Source organism: Pimephales promelas, chromosome 6 (genome assembly GCF_988280905.1).
Source record: "Pimephales promelas chromosome 6, fPimPro1.hap1.1, whole genome shotgun sequence".
NCBI classification, from domain to species: Eukaryota; Metazoa; Chordata; class Actinopteri; order Cypriniformes; family Leuciscidae; genus Pimephales; species Pimephales promelas.
In genome coordinates this window covers 14,691,225-14,710,657 of record NC_142774.1, presented here as the reverse complement: position 1 = coordinate 14,710,657, position 19,433 = coordinate 14,691,225, and the positions used below count along the sequence as shown (strand labels likewise).

At 34.7% G+C, this 19,433-nt stretch overlaps 1 protein-coding gene across 6 annotated transcripts in view; it reads left to right on the top strand.

Moving 5' to 3' along the window:
• Positions 1 to 1,372: 1,372 nt before the first annotated feature.
• Positions 1,373 to 19,433, top strand: part of dclk2a (doublecortin like kinase 2a) — a 54,501-nt gene continuing 36,440 nt past the window's right edge. For all 6 annotated transcript variants that reach the window (XR_005625594.2, XM_039691069.2, XM_039691053.2 and 3 more), the window contains exons 1-2: positions 1,373 to 2,169; positions 6,959 to 7,299. Coding sequence is in view for 5 of the 6 variants with exons in the window: in XM_039691069.2 (XP_039547003.2) it covers positions 1,773 to 2,169; positions 6,959 to 7,299 (738 nt within the window). In the remaining variant the exon portion in view is untranslated. The remainder of the gene's footprint in view (positions 2,170 to 6,958; positions 7,300 to 19,433) is intronic.

The window sequence follows — 19,433 nt, the reverse complement described above, 5'->3', positions numbered from 1 at the left end:
ATTAATGTGCCAGTGGGCAGGGCCACAAAAGACAATGTAGAAGTGGGTGCTGATTTGACTCTGCAGGGGCGGCCTGTCACACTATGATGTCATAATGTGACAAAAATCCAAACTAGTCATTTTCTGACCTTGGATTCAAATAAACTAACAGGGAAGTTTTGAGTTCTGAAACAGACTACAGAATATGTTTACAGTACAATGACCTCTTATGTCAAAAGATCAAGTAAAATTTAATTAAAACCCCCTTTAAAATGCGAAATATGAATTCACAGTGTATGTGTTGTACATCTAGACTTTTGTTTTTAGCATTTTAATTAACTAAATATAACTTTAGATTACATTTAATATAAATCATTTTAAATAATTATAATAATTCATGGATGCACACATTTTTTTAAAGTCATCATGAAACCAAGTTAATTTTCCAAGTTAATTTTGTCCATTGGAAATTGATTGGGGCATTGGATCATGTCTGCTACTGCCACATTCCCATGTTAGTGTCCTTGCGCCAGTAGCCTAAACACATCATCAGAAATGGGAGAGCATGTTATTTTGAATAAAGATTATGACGTCACGTGAATAATGATGTGCATGGATAAATCATTTATAATAATATAAATTTGGTAATGTTCATTTGAATTGTAATTTCTGTAAAAATTGTACCAAGTCAATTGATCATCTTTTCTTTGGGTGTTCCCTTGTCAAAGTATTTTGGATTGATTTGTCAAAACTCCTATCTTCAAAACTAAAATTGGAATTTGAACTAAAATTGAGAGATGTAATTTGTTATTTGTCGAACTGTAATAGAACAGAATACTTAGGAAATATTTTTATTCTATTGGCAAAGTATTTTATTCATAAATGCAAATTTTCTTTAAGAGTACCCAAATTAAATGTTTTTCTTTGTGAATTTAATTATTTTTTTAAAACACTAAAAAGAATTAATAACAAAAAAGGTGCCAAATTTGTGAAAATGTATGATAATATGTTGAGCGATATGTAATTGAAGTTACTTCCTCTGTTTTTTTTTTCCTTTACTGTACTTATATTTCAATGTGATGTAATTATCTCCTCTGTTTCATGCTGTCATATGTTGTTATTTGAAGTTTATCAATAAATAAAAAAAATAAATAAAAAAAATAAAAATAAAAAAATAAATAAAAAAATAAATAAATCATTTATAATATTCCGGGAAAAAATAAGTATAGTCGATTTTGATTTTATGGCTTTAAAGTAGGCCTAATCTTGTCCCATGAGAAAGGTGAGCAGAGAGTGAGCGTTCGTAGAGAAAAGCATGTTGGTGTTTTAGGACCCTGAGGAGGAGTAGCTCCTGTCCTCTCCTCCGTGGCCTCCATGTAGGTGTGTGTTGGCCTGATTGAGTGAGTGCCAGTGGAGGGGATGAAGAGAAGAGCGGACGGTCACGCGTGTCCAGCATGCGCACATACAGCTCTGCGCGTCTCATCTCATCATGACCAGGACTCACCCCAACAATAGCGTCTGTCCTTGAATTACACAGTTCCTGGATTTGTGGACTACAGGGACTTTCACAACAATTTATCTCTCGTATTTTTTTTTTACAAGTCTTCATTCTTTAGCAAAATAAACAGTTGAAGGAACTGCTAATTTAACTGTTTTCCTAAAGAAAATGCTTCTCATTTGTTGAAAAAAGGAAGAAACAACTCGAAAGACAACCTGTGCAACTATTCAGAAATAGCGGCTCAAAACAAGCTGTTTTTTTCTTGGACCAGCGTTTTGACTTTAAGGAAATAAACATGTCCAGCAGAAGCATCGAGTGGGAGCATTTCGAGGAGCGCGAGAAGATTCACCGGTCCCCGCGGGGAAGCGGTGGTTCTCACTCCGGCTCGCGGGGTAACGGGCTCGTTCCCAGTCCTGCTCACAGCGCGCACTGTAGCTTCTACCGCACACGCACACTGCAGTCGCTAACCTCCGAGAAGAAAGCGAAAAAAGTTCGCTTCTATCGGAACGGTGATAAGTACTTCAAGGGCTTGGTGTACGCGGTGTCCGGTGACCGCTTCAGGTCTTTCGACGCGCTGCTGATGGAGCTCACTCGCTCCCTCTCGGACAATGTGAATTTACCGCAGGGAGTCCGGAGCATCTATGCTATAGACGGGGGAAAGAAGATCACCAGCATGGACGAGTTACTAGAAGGTGAGGTTGAAGATTGTGCAGGTACAAATGCAGACACAACAGACACTTACATTTCCATGTGGCATCCAATAAAGCACAACTGGCAATAGCATGATCCCACTTCCCACAAGTATGCATTGTTTGCAATGACAGTGTGTAACAAGTCTCTCACGCACACACTGTACACACACTGGATTTTCAATCAATGCTGCGATTTTCAGAATAGCCTACTGGCATGACTGTAATACATATTGTGAAGGCAATGTTTAAAAAAAACATCAAATAAAATATAATAAAAAGGTAAGAGACTAATGTTAATAGATATAAGACAAAAAAAAATCTCCCAGCCACTGTACTTGGCCTATAGGCTACATAAATTATGTGTCTAATATTCAGTTAAATTTAAACATTGCAAGGCATGATAAACAGGGAAGATCCAACCCCCTGTAATATTTAGGTAATTATAACATTGTTTTAACCAAGATTACTGGACTTAATTCACTTTAGCTAATGGAACATTGTATTGAGTAAGCTACAGCAAATCTCAAGTAGGCCACAGTTATTAAGCACCATTCCTTCCATGACTGACCTTTAAAATAGACATGTAACAGGATCTTTAAAAGTTAATCTTTGGATTCACACAAAAATGAAATTTCATTCTGTCATTTATTTACCCTCATGTTTTTTTCCGTCTGCTGAACAAAAAAGAATACATATCGTTTACACCATATTGTTTATCCATATAATGAAAGTTAATATGGTCCAAAACAACACTGGATCTTCTGACTGCTTTCAATGTGTAGAAAAACAAAACATAGAGACATTTTTAATAATAATAATAATAATAATCATCATCATACAGGTTTGGCACTGCATGAATGAGTTAACAATGCAAGAATTGACTTTTTTTAGGGGAAAAGTACCGACATTGATAACGCAAGGCAGCCAGTATGTAGACTGTCATAAAAACAAACCCAAATATCTTGGCCTTATTTTATCTCTGTGGAATTTCAACAATAGTATGAATGGCGAATTGCATAATTAAAGTACTTGATCTGTAATATCGTGTTATTGTAAACACACAATTCAAGCTGTATAAGTATATATTTTACTAAATTAGTTTAAAAGCACAATTCCAGCTGCTTTGGTCCAGCATGTGAGAATGTGCTGAATGTGGCTCTGTGTTTGCTCAATGATGCAATTGTTCAAGTGCGTTGCATTTGAAGTGCCGAGCTCAGCATCTCTTCACGCTGACTGAGGGTTGGCTTAGTTCTCTTTTATGTTTCAAATTTTTGTAAAGTCTTACAAATGCATGATCAAAGCTATGAATGCTATTTGCTAAAGTTTGCCAGGAACAGGCAGCTAGTATGTTGGAGTGTTTGTACACTGAATATTGTGCTGGCAAACCAAACTTTGTTGAACATAAGGGAACCCATCTGGACATCAAGAAAGGACTGGTTATGGGAGGGTGATAAAGGGTTCATAACCCTTGTTGCTGTTCCAGTCCACACCACACCTGAGGCTCATGTAAATGACATCCATATTACTATATTTCTGTCTTCCCACACACATAGTTTGTCAAATAGCTGCCATCTGATTTTGGGTCAGTTTTTCATCAGTAATAGTGACCCCATCTGGAGTCTTCTCCATTAATTAGCCTTTTGTTAATTCCAGTGCTTTGGGAGTCCCCCTTCTTATTTCTGAGGCAAACTGGGTGAAATTGAGATTTCATGAGCCAGACAATGACATTTATGTTGTGGATGAATGGTTGTAGTTCTGGGTCAGTGGTGGAACTAAATGTTGGCCATATCCTTGATTTATGAGTATGAAGTATCATTTGTTTAACTGAAAATGCTTTTAAAAATCTGTATTCCCATTGCTTGTTTTTTGGATTTGTTTTAGACATTCTGGTTTTATTTTATTTTGGACAACCAATACATACAGGCTGATAATTATTTTATTAAGACAAAACCAAAAACTTTCCCTAAACCTATAGCTTATTTTAGTTAAACATCCAAAATGTAACCTCAGAAAACACAGCAGAATTTAATGTAAAGCTTGCATTTTGAAAATGATTTGTAAAAAGCAATATACTGGATATCAATGAAATAGCTCTATTGGCTTGTTTAGCCAATAGCTCAGCCTTGGCTGTAAATGTCCAAATCATTTTCGTTACGCATTAATTATCCACTTCAAGCTTGCCAAGAACTTTTTTAGTTAACCATGATGGAAGAACTGTCCATCAAGCACCGTAGTGGAGGAAGAAGAAAGGGTCCACAAACTTCATTGGTTCTGCGTACACGTATAAATGTAAATGGTGGCAGATTTGAACGTATACTTCTGTATAGACCTGCTGTACTTTAGTAGGCTTCAGTCAACGTCAACAGCAATGGCAAACCTGACTCAGTGCAGCTAGGTAAGCTCAAATCTGATACAAAGCTGCTCGGATCAATATCCATTTACAGTGAGTGGCAAGAAGAATAGAAAATAGGTAAATATTTCCTGACTTCCGCTATAGGAGATATAAAACCACAAAGCTTTGGAGACAGAAGGTCGGGTGTGTGAAATTATGAAATATGATTTACTTTCAGAATATCCTCTCATTTTCTTTCAGTAAATTTTACCAAGCAAAATCATATTAAGAATACTAATAGTAATTCCACAAAAATGAAAATCAAATTTAACACGCAAAAAGTACATTTCAATGTGAGCTATTTAGAAAATAACTTTTAATACATTTGTTTCCTATCTTTATTATTTTGCAGATCATTCTCTTATATTGATTAGCTGGCTGCTTTCACTTTCTTGACCCCTCAAACTAAAACTCACCATAAAATCAAAATGGACAATTCTTTTTTTTTTTTTTATAAATAATATTGCACTATTTCATTATTTATCTGTGCACTTTATTATTATTATTATTATTATTATTAAATGTATGTGCCCTTTTTAATATTTAATCAAAATAACAAAATAAGCAAGAAAAGACTTAATCTTGCCAACTTTATCATGTGGATCACTTTACCACCATAAAACTTGCTCTGCTCAGCAATTATTAAGCAAAAATCACATGAGCAAGAGTGATATTACACTGAATATCATGGCAAATCAAAGCGGAGCAATGGAACTAACAGAGTAAATTGATACAAAAAAAAGCATCACACAAAATAAATCACTCAAAATCATTTTGATTCATATCTGGAGTTATGAATTTAATCTATTGCTAATCATGATCAAGTCTTGATGCATGTTTCATATGTCTCAACAACTCGTGTGTTGTAAATATGACAATCTGACATGTTTTCTCTGAGGTAGGGAGCAGGAGGAGATGTTTGGTTTTGAGGGTTGTTTGTCCTCTTTTGATACACTGGCCTGTGTTTTGTCCTGACAGCACTGTGCTCCTTAGGATGACAAAGCTCCATTTTCAGACCAGCTGCCACTGCTGTAGTGCCAAGATGTGCCATCACACGTAAACAGGCATGGGCTTTATGCTGCCATGCACACTTTAATGGGCTTTACGTATTCAACACAATGTCTATCAGACAATCTGATGTTCAATTTCGTAAAAAATTATGTAGTGAACTCAATAAATATGCAATATTTCTTTGACAATAATGTTTCATTCTTGTGGTATTCATTTATAAGGCCTTGTGGGTTGTGAAGTATCGCTGTGGGAATGGGAGTGTACAGTATACTTGCTAACAGTTACATTGGAATTCCTTCGAAAAGGAAAATACTTTGCCTTGTACGGTGGCCAAAACCACAGCTAAAAAGTGTAGAGAGGCAGAGTTGGGTTCACAGATAGGATAAGTGTGTGTGTTTGTGTGTTTATTTTTTTTATTTTTTATTTTTTGCCAACCCTTTGCAGTCTCAGCTGTGTACGTTTATAATAGCAGTGTGCTATTATATTTACAAATTGTTGTACAGGTGCTGAGGTTTCATATGGAAGCATGTGTCAAGGCTAGTTTGGTTTATTCTGTTTAAGGACTCTTATTTTGTTTTTCATTTCATTAATTTGTTTCCTGTATTCTCAGTTCTTTTATTTAGTCATAGTTTCCTTGCTTGTCATGGTTTCACACATCACACATCATTTGTTTCACTTGGTTGGATTATTTTCCTCTCCTAGTTTAATCGATCTTCATTTTCACAGCACTGTTTTCAACTAAACACAGGAAACGTTTTATGTTTTCACTGTTCATTTACTTCGCAAAGGAAAATGTATCCATTTTTTAGTACATTGTTGTCATGTAAACATACACTTACATTTCTTAGATTCTTCTGTTCATGGTCGGGTATTGCTACAAAGATCCTTAAATTGACTTTATCTATATCTAAGAATACATTTATCTTAGAAATGTTACTTTAAATCTCACAATGTGACTGTATTACCATTTAAGCTCTTTATATTCTGTATTATTCAACAATAGACAATAAATTAATCATTGTATAGTAGGGGTGGGACTCTTTAGGCACCTCATAATCCGATTCTGATTCTGGGAGTCAAAATCCCATTCCAAAATGATTCTTGATCTACCTTTTTTTTAGATCATATACATAATTCACCTATATTGCTTAATCTACCTGATTTTTCATATCAACAGAAAATACTCTCAGCATAGTAATGATATTACAAAGCCCGCCCGCACGTTGACATGATTGGTTACAAGTTTCTTTTTAAAAAATACTATTAAAACATATTAAAAACATCACATAGACAAAGAAACAAAATTAAAAACTTGAATTAATAGTAAGCCATATTTTGCACAGGAAATATTTCCATTCATGTTATTCTCCTCTTCTGCTTTGGCAGGAGAAAGCTATGTGTGTGCTTCCAACGAACCCTACCGTAAAGTGGACTACACTAAGAACGTTAACCCCAACTGGTCAGTCAATGTGAAGACTGGGACGTCCCGCTCGATGCCATCTCTTACCACTTCAAAGAACGAGCTGAGAGAACGAGAGAGCAAAGACTTCATCAAACCCAAGCTGGTGACTGTCATCAGGAGTGGCGTCAAACCGCGCAAGGCCGTCCGGGTCCTTTTGAATAAGAAGACGGCTCACTCCTTTGATCAGGTGCTCACGGACATCACGGATGCCGTTAAACTGGACTCTGGGGCTGTGAAGAGACTCTACACTCTGGAGGGCAAACAAGTAAGTGACCGATCTAAAAAGCCATTTAATAAAAGTATTTAAATAAAGATATTAACTAAAGCCTAATGGGGGTTGAAATGATCCTTATGGTTTCAAACGGCATAATTAATCTGAAATGTGAGTGATTTATGCCCTGGCGTTGACTGGAAACCATAGGAAACAAAGCCTATTATGTGTGCTCTGGTCTAGGACCATTACTACATCTTTCATTTGAAGGGCTATAACTTTTATCCTTATGCTATTTTTTTTTTGTTGACATTTTATTCATCCAATGGGTCTGGGATTTTTAAAATGTCCTTGCCAGAGATGATTTTCAAATTTTTTATTTATTTTTTTTGAAATTGAGATATTAGTTGTTTTTTTCACGGCTCTCAAAGTTAACATTGATATCAGACAGTCCTATTAAATATAAACAAGTCATGCCTATGTCTTTGTGTTAGCTTCCTGTACTCACTGAACTCCAATTGATGCTAAACATTTTTAAACTAAAACAACCTTTTCTTTCTTTTTTTTCCCTTGGATGCTCCAATAGAGCATCGTCCTGAAAAAAATAGGCCACACTTTAGTATTTTATCACCTTTAATAAGTGTGAATGCTTCAGTGATGCTACCCTCAAGGGACTCATATATTGATGTGAGCTGTTTGTAGAATAAGATAGAGCAGAATTATACATTAGGGTGTGGTAATGACCACCTGAACCCTTTTTAATTCTGAACGTGCTTGAGCCAATAAAGACAGAAAATCCAGATGGGGCATGTCTTTAGTCACCTCTGTGGTTGTTAGGACACTAAAAGAAGTAATTCTCAATTCATTTATGTGGTTATGGTTAAACCAATCTACAGTTCATTCAAAGGACAGCAAAGTGTCAAGTAAATGAATGTGTTTGATTCTGTTGCAGCTTCACATCATTCATTCGTAATCTTAGTAGGCAAAATATATTAACTACTTGACTAGATATTATCAAAATACCAAGTGTTTGGCAAAGTATAATGTCGAGGACTGGCAGAAAGCACAATTGAACTTGGTCTTTCCAACAGAGATGGTATTCAATACATACTGAAAACTGAATATATAATAAGACTTCCTTTTAAAGCTTTTTATACAATGTCTATTTTTCAATGTATCCAAAAACCAAAATGTGGACACACACACAAAAAGAAAGAATCTTCATGCAGAAATCTTATGAAGGCATGGGAATTATCTCCTTCTGTACTCTTTTAAAAATCTGGGGTATGTGGGGTATGTGTATAGTTGACATGTCTTGATGATGTCGTTGGGGATTCAACTCGGCAGTGGTGAATTGTATGTTGAGAACTCCTATCGGCCACTGTGAATCTCTTTGGAATTTAGTGAGAGAACTCATGCGCATATTTAAAGTCTGTTCTAGCTTGATCTGTAATTAATTATGTAAAACTGCCTCTAAGAATTGCTTGGCAAAAGTGAGTGTAGAATTATTATGGTAATTAATTTCTTAGGCTGGTTTTGGATGAGTAAAGAATACAAAGAAAGTAGTTGAAATGAGTCTCTCACCTCTTTCTTTGTTTCTGGGTGTGTGATATTGGTGGAAGAAATAGTGTTATTATCTTTGGTCGTTCTTTTAAAGACTATGTCTTAAAGATTTGTCTATGTGTTTTTACTATGCTTTTGGACAAACCATGTGCACATTCATCAGTCAATACCATTGCTGAGTATTTTTTCCTTAAAAATGCTGTTTACCAAAGACAGTCTCGAAAACATGGTTTTAAACTGCCAGGTTATCTTCATATATTTTTCTGTTGGTATGAAAATGGTGTATTGGGTACATGTTTACCAAAGACAGTCTCAAATACATGGTTTTAAAGGGGTCATGAACTGGCTTTTTAAATTTTATTATATTGTTTTCTGAGGTCAACTTATGACGTTTGCTTGGTTTTTACATTCAAAAAAAGTAATAGGCTATTTTCTGCCCTAGTTTGAGCCAAGCTCAAAAACACTCGGTTTTTATGGGCGTCTCGCACTGAAGACTTGGAAGTAAACGCCCACTGCTGTGAGTGGATAACAGTTTTGCATAGTATAATGAGTTTCAACTTACTCGTCGGTGCACGTGGGGAAATTGTTTTGAAAATGTCCAATGTTGTAAAATGGCAACCGTAAGGATCTGCCCATATATACTGGATGTTTGACACAGAGTCCGTGTGTTGCAGCATTCCTGTCGGATGCAATAAAGACGGCACAGCACCGTTCTTTAATCTTAATCGGTCTGCAAATCCAGTCTTGTTTACAAAACAATCCTCAGTGAAATGAAGCGAACAGACGGACAATGTTTTACCCTCATCAGCTGGAACATCATTAAAAATAATTGGAATCCAGATGAAGCATATTCAGCAACTTTATTCTTCCAAAAACAGGCATTTCAAGCAGGCACTGCACAATATTTTGTGTTGTATGGTAGCTCAATCCGGTTTGTCATCACGTGGGAGCCCTATGTTATTTAGCTATGCGTGTAATGCGCGAACTGGTGGGTGGGGCTAAACCGGCCGTTTTGAAGTAGGCACTGATTTTCTTTCGCGGGAGTGTTTTTTTATCCTCTTTGTCGTCATAGTTCCCCACTTTGAAAAATGAGTCGTTTGCTGAGCCTGCTGTTAATAAAAGCTTTTACTGGACTAAGAAGGGCTTTTTTCCAGTTCTAAAACTTACAGGGTATTCTTATAGTATGATGACCTATAGTATGAGATGTCAAAGCTTAAGGAAAATTTGATTTCTCAGTTCAGCACCCCTTTAAATTGCCAGGTTATCTCTGTATATTTTTCTGTTGATATGAAAAAATCTGGTACATTTAGCAATATAGCGGTTAAATTATGTTTACAATGTATATCAATATGTAATGATGAACTACTGTATATGCCTTTATCCACTGAGGTTCTTAACAGCATTTTTTTAAGGATTATGATTTTTGGAAGGCAGCTGTGTGACTGTGAGATGGCGAACAGGAACATGGCTTTTGTAACATTAACAAACATTATTAGCTGTTTGATAACATAGTCAAGCCAAAGGTTGATCATATCAATAACCATTATGTGTCTGACATAGAGAGAGCAATGCATAAAACGCATAACCATTCTGATACATTGGCTTATAGATGAGCTTGTATAATTCGCTCTTCCTCTTGCTTCGTTCTTATATGGCTGAATTAAACCAGTATTTCCACTTGCCATTACTACAGTAAAGTTGAAAGAGTAGATCAGGTATTCTGAGCTGGTGTGATTGAGTGGAGGTGGGGACCAAAGAATCCACATATACTAAATTGAAGCAAGTGTATAGTCTTACATTCAAGTTATTTGAGGTATGAAATATAGACCTAATTCTGAAAGTTTCAAGGAGTCCAACAGGGCTCTGTTTTTGGCACTTTTCATTTCAATATTCCAATGCTCCCATTAAATCACATCTGGGGCCTATGATGGTAGTTGCACAAACCCAGGGTAACAGGATTAGTTTAAATTTGACAATCCCAAACCAATTCAATCAAGCTTTGTTGATACCATGAAGCTTATTATGCTTATTTATATTGATTTATATATCTTATATATTCTCTTAAATATTTATCTGATTTATACTTTATACATTATACATAATTCATTAATAAAATGCTGATGAAAATGCTAAAGCTAGCTGGCAACTTTTTTCGAAAACGCTGCCCGGGAAAGAATGAAAAAGTTTAGAATATCAAGAGTAGTCTTAATTTGTAGACAACATTTAAATTGGACCATATGTTGGATTAACCTGTGAAATAGACTTTTAGCCAAAAGTGACCTACGCTTTTAGCCTAAAGTGCTCTACATTATTCATTATAGACTTTAGCTGAGATTGAGCAGCCAATGCCAGTTTACCACTAATATAATAGGCTCCACTGCTGTCCTTAATATGTCATCTACTCTGTAGCACAGGGAATCCTGATGTTTGTGAGTGGCTGAGTGGGAGTAGCTCCTGACACACACACACAAATGGCATGGTTTGTTGTTGATAAGCATTCAAAATGTATGATGGGATGGCACTGCATTGATATCATGCCTTTAAGTCACTTCATGAACATCCTTGTTTATTGAAGAGAAAATGAATGAAATCTTAACACCAGCAACTGGAAATTTTAGTTTTAGATTGCAAGATCTAGTCTAATGAATAAACTAAGGAGACATTTATTACAAATTAAATAATTAAAAAGATTTTAAATTATATCTTTTTTTTTAAAGCAGCAACCTTTGTATTACTAGGTTAATGTTAGAGGATATTTTTATTAGCATTTGAACTATTGTAACATGAAATATATTTAATTTGTGCCTTAAATATTTTAAAAGCATGGGACACTAAAGTGTACCATACAATATGCCCTATTTTAAGTAAATTGGTCACCTTGTGCATTTCCCTGCAGTTTATCTTGTGTGCTGCTCAGCTCAGCGATCATGGTGAGGCGAACACAGCTCAATACTATTGCACTCTTCACTGTGTGTCTTTTCTAAGCCTTCTAGTAAGATTAACGTCTTTGAATCTCTTTAAAACTGAGAAAGGAGATGGGGGATAAGAAATAAAAACAAAGAAAGCCTTGAGATTGGATCTTTATATTTTCAGACATACATATAAGGTTTCAAGAAACATCCAACTAGATCAAATCCATCAGACTGACTTAGATGAGTCTTACATTTAAGCTGCTTTTCACACACTGAATACACATCGTATTGCTTTCATATTCATATGTAACACACACAAGACAGAATTTGCTTCATAACTGTTTACTTCAGAGCTTTTTTGGTTGCTTCAAGCAAGGTATCACTGCATGTCATATGTGATTACAGTTGGTACGCCCCCACTAAGACTGTAAAGAGTTTGAGGGAGGCGGCATGTCCTCAATGCACAGCTGCAGACACACTCCACGAAAAGTTTGTACTCCAGAGTGTATATTGTGTCACTAGACTGTTTTGATGATATCACTTCAGAGTCTCTGAGGCCCACATTGGGACAGGGGCTCGTACTGGGCAGGGTCATTTTGGCTGGGATGCAATTTTTTTTTATTTTATTTGTGAATATATGTACTTAACCATTCAAAAGTACGGGGTTAGCAAGATTTTTTAATGTCACCCATGCTTTTTTTTTTTTAAATAAATAATACAGCAAAAACAGTAATATCGTAAAATATTATTGCAAATAAAATAAGGTAATATAAAGTAATTTATTCCAGTGATGTCTTCAGTGTCACATCATGATCCTTCAGAAATCATTCTAAAATACTGATGTGGTGCTTGAGATACATTTCTTATTATTAATGTTGTATAATGTAAACATCATTCAGAATCAATATTTTTGATGTCATGCTATACTTTGACTTTTGTGGTTTGTCAAAAAAAATGATTTTTGTCATTCAGTTGTTTATTATCCTTGGAAAATACCATATTCACAAATGTAAATGGTCTAATTCACAACCTTGTTTTAAGGCATTTCATTTGGACTTTAAATTATATTATAAAACAATAGAAAACATGGAAAACATGAAAGCTACAAGAACATTTCATCTCCTGAAGGAACTGCATATTTTTTTAAAAAATTTCCCCTTCTATAATTATATTAATTTATTTGTTATTATCCTCTGGTCTATACACTATTGATTTAATTTTGTTGAACAGGTTACATTATCTGTAGTGTTCTCTGTACCTATTGTCCTGTGTATTGTTCAGAATAAAGGTAAAACAAAAGAGTTAATGTTGTATATCAGTTGTGCTGCTTAAGATTTTTAAATTGATTTTTTCAGGATTTTTTTGATGAATAGAAAGTTCAAAAGAACATTGGAAATAGAAGTTGTTTGTATCATTATAAATGTCTTTACTGTCGCTTTAAATCATTTTAAGGTGTCCTATCTGAATCAAAGTTTGAGTATTGAAAAACAATCTTACTGACTCCAACCTTTTGAATGGTAGTGTATTTACATTCGTCATCAGTAATTTGATGTACAAATATAATAAGCGTAATATTTGCAATTCTTATAAGACAATACCACATACTTAAATAAGGTATACTTTTAAAGAGGGTCAAATAACCATCTGAGCCTGAGAATTAGCCATTGCCTTGAAATCAAAGAAAGCCCTTCATCAAACAGTAAATGATGAATATTTAGGAGGAACATGCATGTTAACACGATAGCCACTGGATGCCATCTGCTTCTGAGCATTCCAAGCCTATAATTCTCAGCAGGTGGGGGTGGGGATGCTGAATCGTGGACACCCCACTGAGACTCCATCCAGCTCTGCTGTAATTGAACCTAAAGGCTGGGGGATTTAAAGTGCAGCTGGCAGGTGTCGGCCGCGTTTAGGGGGGCTAGCAGACATAGCCAACACAAGACTCTCTCAGTCAGATACGCTTCTTAACGGCTAACTCCATGAATGCCAATCGCTCTTTTCTCTTTAGTTTTTTTTAGTTTCTTTGCTTGGTTTACATCACAGAAGCTGATGGAGAAAAAGAATATGCTTTTTTATTTGGCAGGAGTTTACATTTGTTTCGCCAAATTGGTAATATCTAAATATAATGTAGCCAATTTTGATGTATTAGCCTACTGTAGATGTTAAATGCATTACTTCCCCTCCCAGCTACTTGCTTTGTGATTAGCTGATAATGGAAACCAATGACATGGTAATAGTGTATCCATAATGGTGTTATAAATCTCCATGAGGACAAGTCGGTCTCCAGGGAAATGGCAGAGAGGAGGTACCGTGTGAGTAGTCAAGAGGCTGGGAAGAGGGGTTAAGTTATCATGGCTAACCCATTTGCACCCTGTGCCTCCATCTCTTCCTGCCGCTTCCTCATTTACCATACAAATAGCACTTCAAAAACTCATGATTGGAGCTCTGTTGGTTTTAAAAGTCATTTGTACAAAGGTTGAAAACACTCTACATCGATCTTTTTAAATCTGCTCAGAAATCAGAAATATGAATGTTGTTATGTCCCAAATACACGTTTTATTACCCAAGCGAATAATCTCAGTGCATAATTGGAAAGGGATCTGATTTGCAAAGCTGCAGACCTGAACAGAAGTGGAAAAATAAGTGGTCCTTAGATACCGTATATGCTAGGGTCTACAAATGAATACTTAACACATCAGCAAAAGGACTGTAGGCTGTAATATGAAGTCTTCAGTGACTTTAAGTGACCTACAACATAACTGACAAATAAATAACATTACATTAAAATAGACAGTCTTCTGATTAGAATTGCAGGTCAGTGACAAATAAGAATGTGCATGAAAGTGAAAAAGCAAAAATCTTTTAAAACATGTACCATGTTCTAGTTTAAAACATGTACCATGGTTTATTTATTTATTTATTATTTCTATTGGAGTCTTGTGGTTTTGGGGGGAAAAAAAACAAAAAACAAAACCTTTTATAGCATTTTCATGAAAAAATAATACTTCAATGACTCGAAAAGTGTCATTTTATGCATATGTCTGCATGCATTTTTGCTTTGGCAGATGATTTTAAAATATTAAGCAGTTTTTTGTTGTTATTGTTTATTACATTTCTATTTGGCTATATTATTAATTCCCCATAGTTTTTAAGCATCATAGCCTTGTTCAGCACTGACAGAGAGATACACATACATAGATGAAGGGAATGTGCAAATACGAGTGTTCTAGTGTCTGAATAGGTGGGGGATGTCGGGTGCGGGGCAGTGATTGACATATAGCCCTGGAGTACTAAAAGCCTTAAAGTGTTCTGTGTCTGTATGACATCAGTATACTAATTTGAACAAGCTAATGATTTCTGATAGTCTGAAAGCAGACAACAGACTTCATATCACATCTCTTGAGGTCTTTTAAATCACATTAGATCATCAACTCACAGCAAAAAATAGGACACTGTTTTCAGTACGTCACAATCTGACTGCTAGGATTTATTTCGATGTATACCATAATCTCTTTGACCTGCAATCACCTATAGTTTTACCTTGTAGTCAGAGAAGAAATAATGCATTTGGATATGATTTTATCTCCCTGGAAATGAAAGGCTTTTATTTTAAATTAAATGAATTATTACACAAAACAAGTGTTACTTTAGTTGCTTTCTTGCAATATAAAATGTGAGATGACTCTGGGTTCTTCCATCCTTCCAGGCATGCTTCACTTGTTTTAAGGGCAAATCAGGATTAAAAGACTAATTGAGGTCAAACTTAAAGTATCATGATGAATCTGAATAACAATCATTGTTTGTCTTCTAATTAATACAACCATCACCATCTGCATATGCTGCATTCATTTAACTAACAGTCTGTGGATGCTTCATGTAAGCAGCAGACAAATAGAGTGTCTGGAGTCTATGGTTAGTCTGACAGGCCCTCCAGCTCCAGCAGGACTCTTTAGGAGACATTGAGCTTGGCACATGACCAAAAACGTGTCAGTGGAACCAGCCGGGGTCACTGTGTGATCTCAATGCCCTCTATTGTTTTTATCTGCCCAGTCTGGAGTCTTTATCAAGTGAGACTGACGGGTGCAGAAAAGGATTTCCACGTACCCCATTGTTCACCGGTATCAGTTTCCTGTTTGTTGTCATTTGTCATTTTTGGTTTCTACTAGGGCTGTCAAAATTAATTGATTTTTTGAATATACATATATATATATATATATATATATATATATATATATATATATATATATATATATTATTTTATTTTTTTCAGTTAAAGACATTTAAAATATTTAGCGCAATTAACACAGCATGTGTTTTTTTTTTCAGCCTTTGGCTGCTCTACTACAATATAGGATCATGCTATCATTCATTCAAGTTTAAACCATTTAATAAGATGCAAAAAAAGAAAGAAAAAAAAACTCAAATCTGTACTAGCACGCCGTCTGTGAAGTGGCTCTCTGTGAACAAACACCCGAAATGCACGCACATGATGCCTCACTGACTCAACTTAGTTAACTTTTGTAACTTGAATAAGGATTGATCTATGTTCAATTTAGAATGTATTGCAGTGAAGACTGTGCAGTGTTTGATTATTCAGCTTCTGTATATTTACCTGTTAGACCTACCTGAAAGTCTTAAATAACTGTTTACAAGGTTAATTTTTTTGTACAGCGTTTTTTTGCATTTTAGCGAAGTACACTGTAAAAAAAGTAACAAAAATTAAGTAACCTGGTTGCCTTAAAATTTTAAGTTGATTGAACTGGAAAAATTGAGTTAATACAATGAAGGAGATTGATTTAATCATCAGAAACTCAAAGTAATAAGTTATCTGAACTAACTAAATTATTTAAGTTGATTTGACAAAAGAAAAAAATGTTGTTATAACAAATCTTGAAAAATAAAAATAAAAAATAAAAAATTACAGTGAAAAATCTGCCATGATATATGGTAGGCCTAAATGCACTGCTAAATATAACATTTATTACAATGGGTTTATGTTTTAATTTCACTTAGCCTATAAAATAGTGATTATACTGTCATGTTAAATGGCTATAATTAAGGGCTAAAATTGAGGGGAAAAAATCCATTTAATTGAGACATCAGTATCACTGTCATTGATACTGGCCTTAAGTAAAAAGATGTCATTAAACAAATATTTAAAATATACAGTCTTTATGGTTTCAACATTCTTTTGGAGATTCAATGTGAAATTATTATAATATAAAGATATATGAAGAATTTTATGTAAGGTGTGATTAATCATGATTAATTAATTATAGAAAAATGTGATTATTATTTTTTTTTAATCGTTTTTAATCGACCAATTCATGTCACGCATAATTAAGTTTTTGGAAAATAAATAATGCAAGATACCAAAATGCTGTTTCTAAGACTCCAGGACTAGTTGAACCTCAAATATATGTTGTTGGGATTCCATTGTCTCAGATACAAGATTATTATTTATTATTTATTAATATTATATTGTTTTATAATGACTGCCGAAAAATTTGAACTCTACTCAAACTGAATTTGGCATCATTATTTCTGCTAATTTTATTCACAATTCTAATAATATTTATATTATAAAATTAAAATTCAAATGTTTAATATTGTAGTGGCAGATAAGCCATTTGACTGACTCTATCCCACACAGCAGATTTAGCGTGGGGGCACAGTTCTGATGTTACTGTGGTTTGACAGCTCATCTCATCTCAGTGATAAATGAAAGCTGATGTCCCATTCTCCGCCTCATCCTCATCATTTAGACTTTTGATTACTGACTTCTGAGACTGACTTTACTTTTCTTTTGTGAACAGTTGAAGCTGTGGGAGCTGCTATAGGTCCACTTTTAAAAAAAAATGGTAAAAGAGGAAAAATGTTTGGTAAACTAAAAAAAAAAAATAGCTTCACTTGGTAACAAAAAAGTTTTTTTTTTTTTTGGAAGTATATTATGCTCAGAATTTAAAACAAAAATAATAATACCTTGAAATATTATGACAATTATGACACATTTCTCTTTTTTATTACATTTTAAAATGTAATTGTCATACAATTTCAAAGTTGTAAATTCTGAACATAATGTACTTATATATATCATGATCATATATATATATATATAAATCTGCTGTGTGGGATAGAGTCAGTCAAATGGCTTATCTGTCACTGCAATATTAAACATTTGAATTTTAATTTTATTGTTAATCACAGGATACATATACTGTGATTGCCAAGCTGATTTTCCAGCAGTCACCATTCTGAATACTTTGATATATTTGTTTCCAGGATTCTTTGATGAATTTAATGTTCAAAAGAACAGCAATTGTTTGAAATACAATATTCTTGTAATATTGTAAATGTTTTTTACTGTTTTTTTTACTCATTGCTTAGTAAAAGTATTAAATTATTATTATTTTTTATTAAGGCGCCCACATTTTTATGGGTATTATATGTTTAACAATTGTAAAGTACATTAAAACAAACAGTAAAATGGTCTATTCTATGTCCTTGCCTGCTATGTGTACAATATTAAATAGTTACGAAACTCACAGACTTTTATTGATTTGTTCTTGACCCTGTCATTTGCACTCATTGATTTTTGTACTTTTTACACTATTTCATTTCCAACTCACTGATCTATTTGGCAGCAAAAGTGCTCCATTAAGTACGACTTCAAATGTATTGGTTGCTGAACACACAATCGTAACTTCGTTTTCTCTGTGAAAGGCTCATTTGTCAACGCTGCCTTTAATGGTATCAATTATTTATGGCTGATGTGAGAAAAGCCTCTCCTGTGCTTCAGTAGCTAATGGTTGACAAACTCCTCCATATACCTAGAAGGATCCAGCCTATCCAAAGCCTCTGAGTAATCGATTGAAAGAAGCTTGCTTGAAAGAAACAAACAGCAAAGCTAACACTACATAAGTAGTAGTCAGACTTAGTGCTGGAGTTACTGTGTAGTAGATGTTCTGTTTCTTCCTAAATCAAGTCTCTTTTGCTAATGCTCTGATCTTGCCATGTGTTATCCTCTTTGGTTAAAGGGATAGTTCACCCAAAAATGAAAATTCTGTCAGTATTTACTCTTACTTACTTGTAAATACTTACTCTTATTTACTTATTTCACCCTCATGTTGTTCCAACCCCATGAGACCTTCATTCATCTTCTGAGCACGAATTAAGATATTTTTGATGAAATCTGAGAGCTGGATCACTCCTTCATACTAGTCCATAGGCTTGCTGGCCTCGAAAAGTTATTAAAGACAAGAAGGAAATTAATAGTTGAAATAAAGTCGTTATTTATGTTTGTTTTTTTGTGCGCACAAAAAGTGCTCTTGTCGTTTCATAAACTTGAGCCACTGTAGTCACTTGGACTATTTTAACGATGTCTTTAATAACTTTTCGAGGCTGGCAAGTTTCAATCCCTCAAGAAGCCTATGGACTAGTATGGAAGAGTGATCCAGCTCTCAGATTTCATCAAAAATATCTTAATTCGTGTTCCGAAGATGAGCGAAGGTCTTACGGGGCTGGAACAACATGAGGGTGAGTAAATATTTACAGAATTTTCATTTTTGGGTGAACTATCCCTTTAACATTCATGTATTCTGCTTTGGATCAAATAAGCACCCAAACACCCCATTCAGTGAACTGGCAGTATACCATAGTGTGTGACTTTGTTTTGAGCATAGACTTCATCCACTTGTCCCATTTATATGCTTT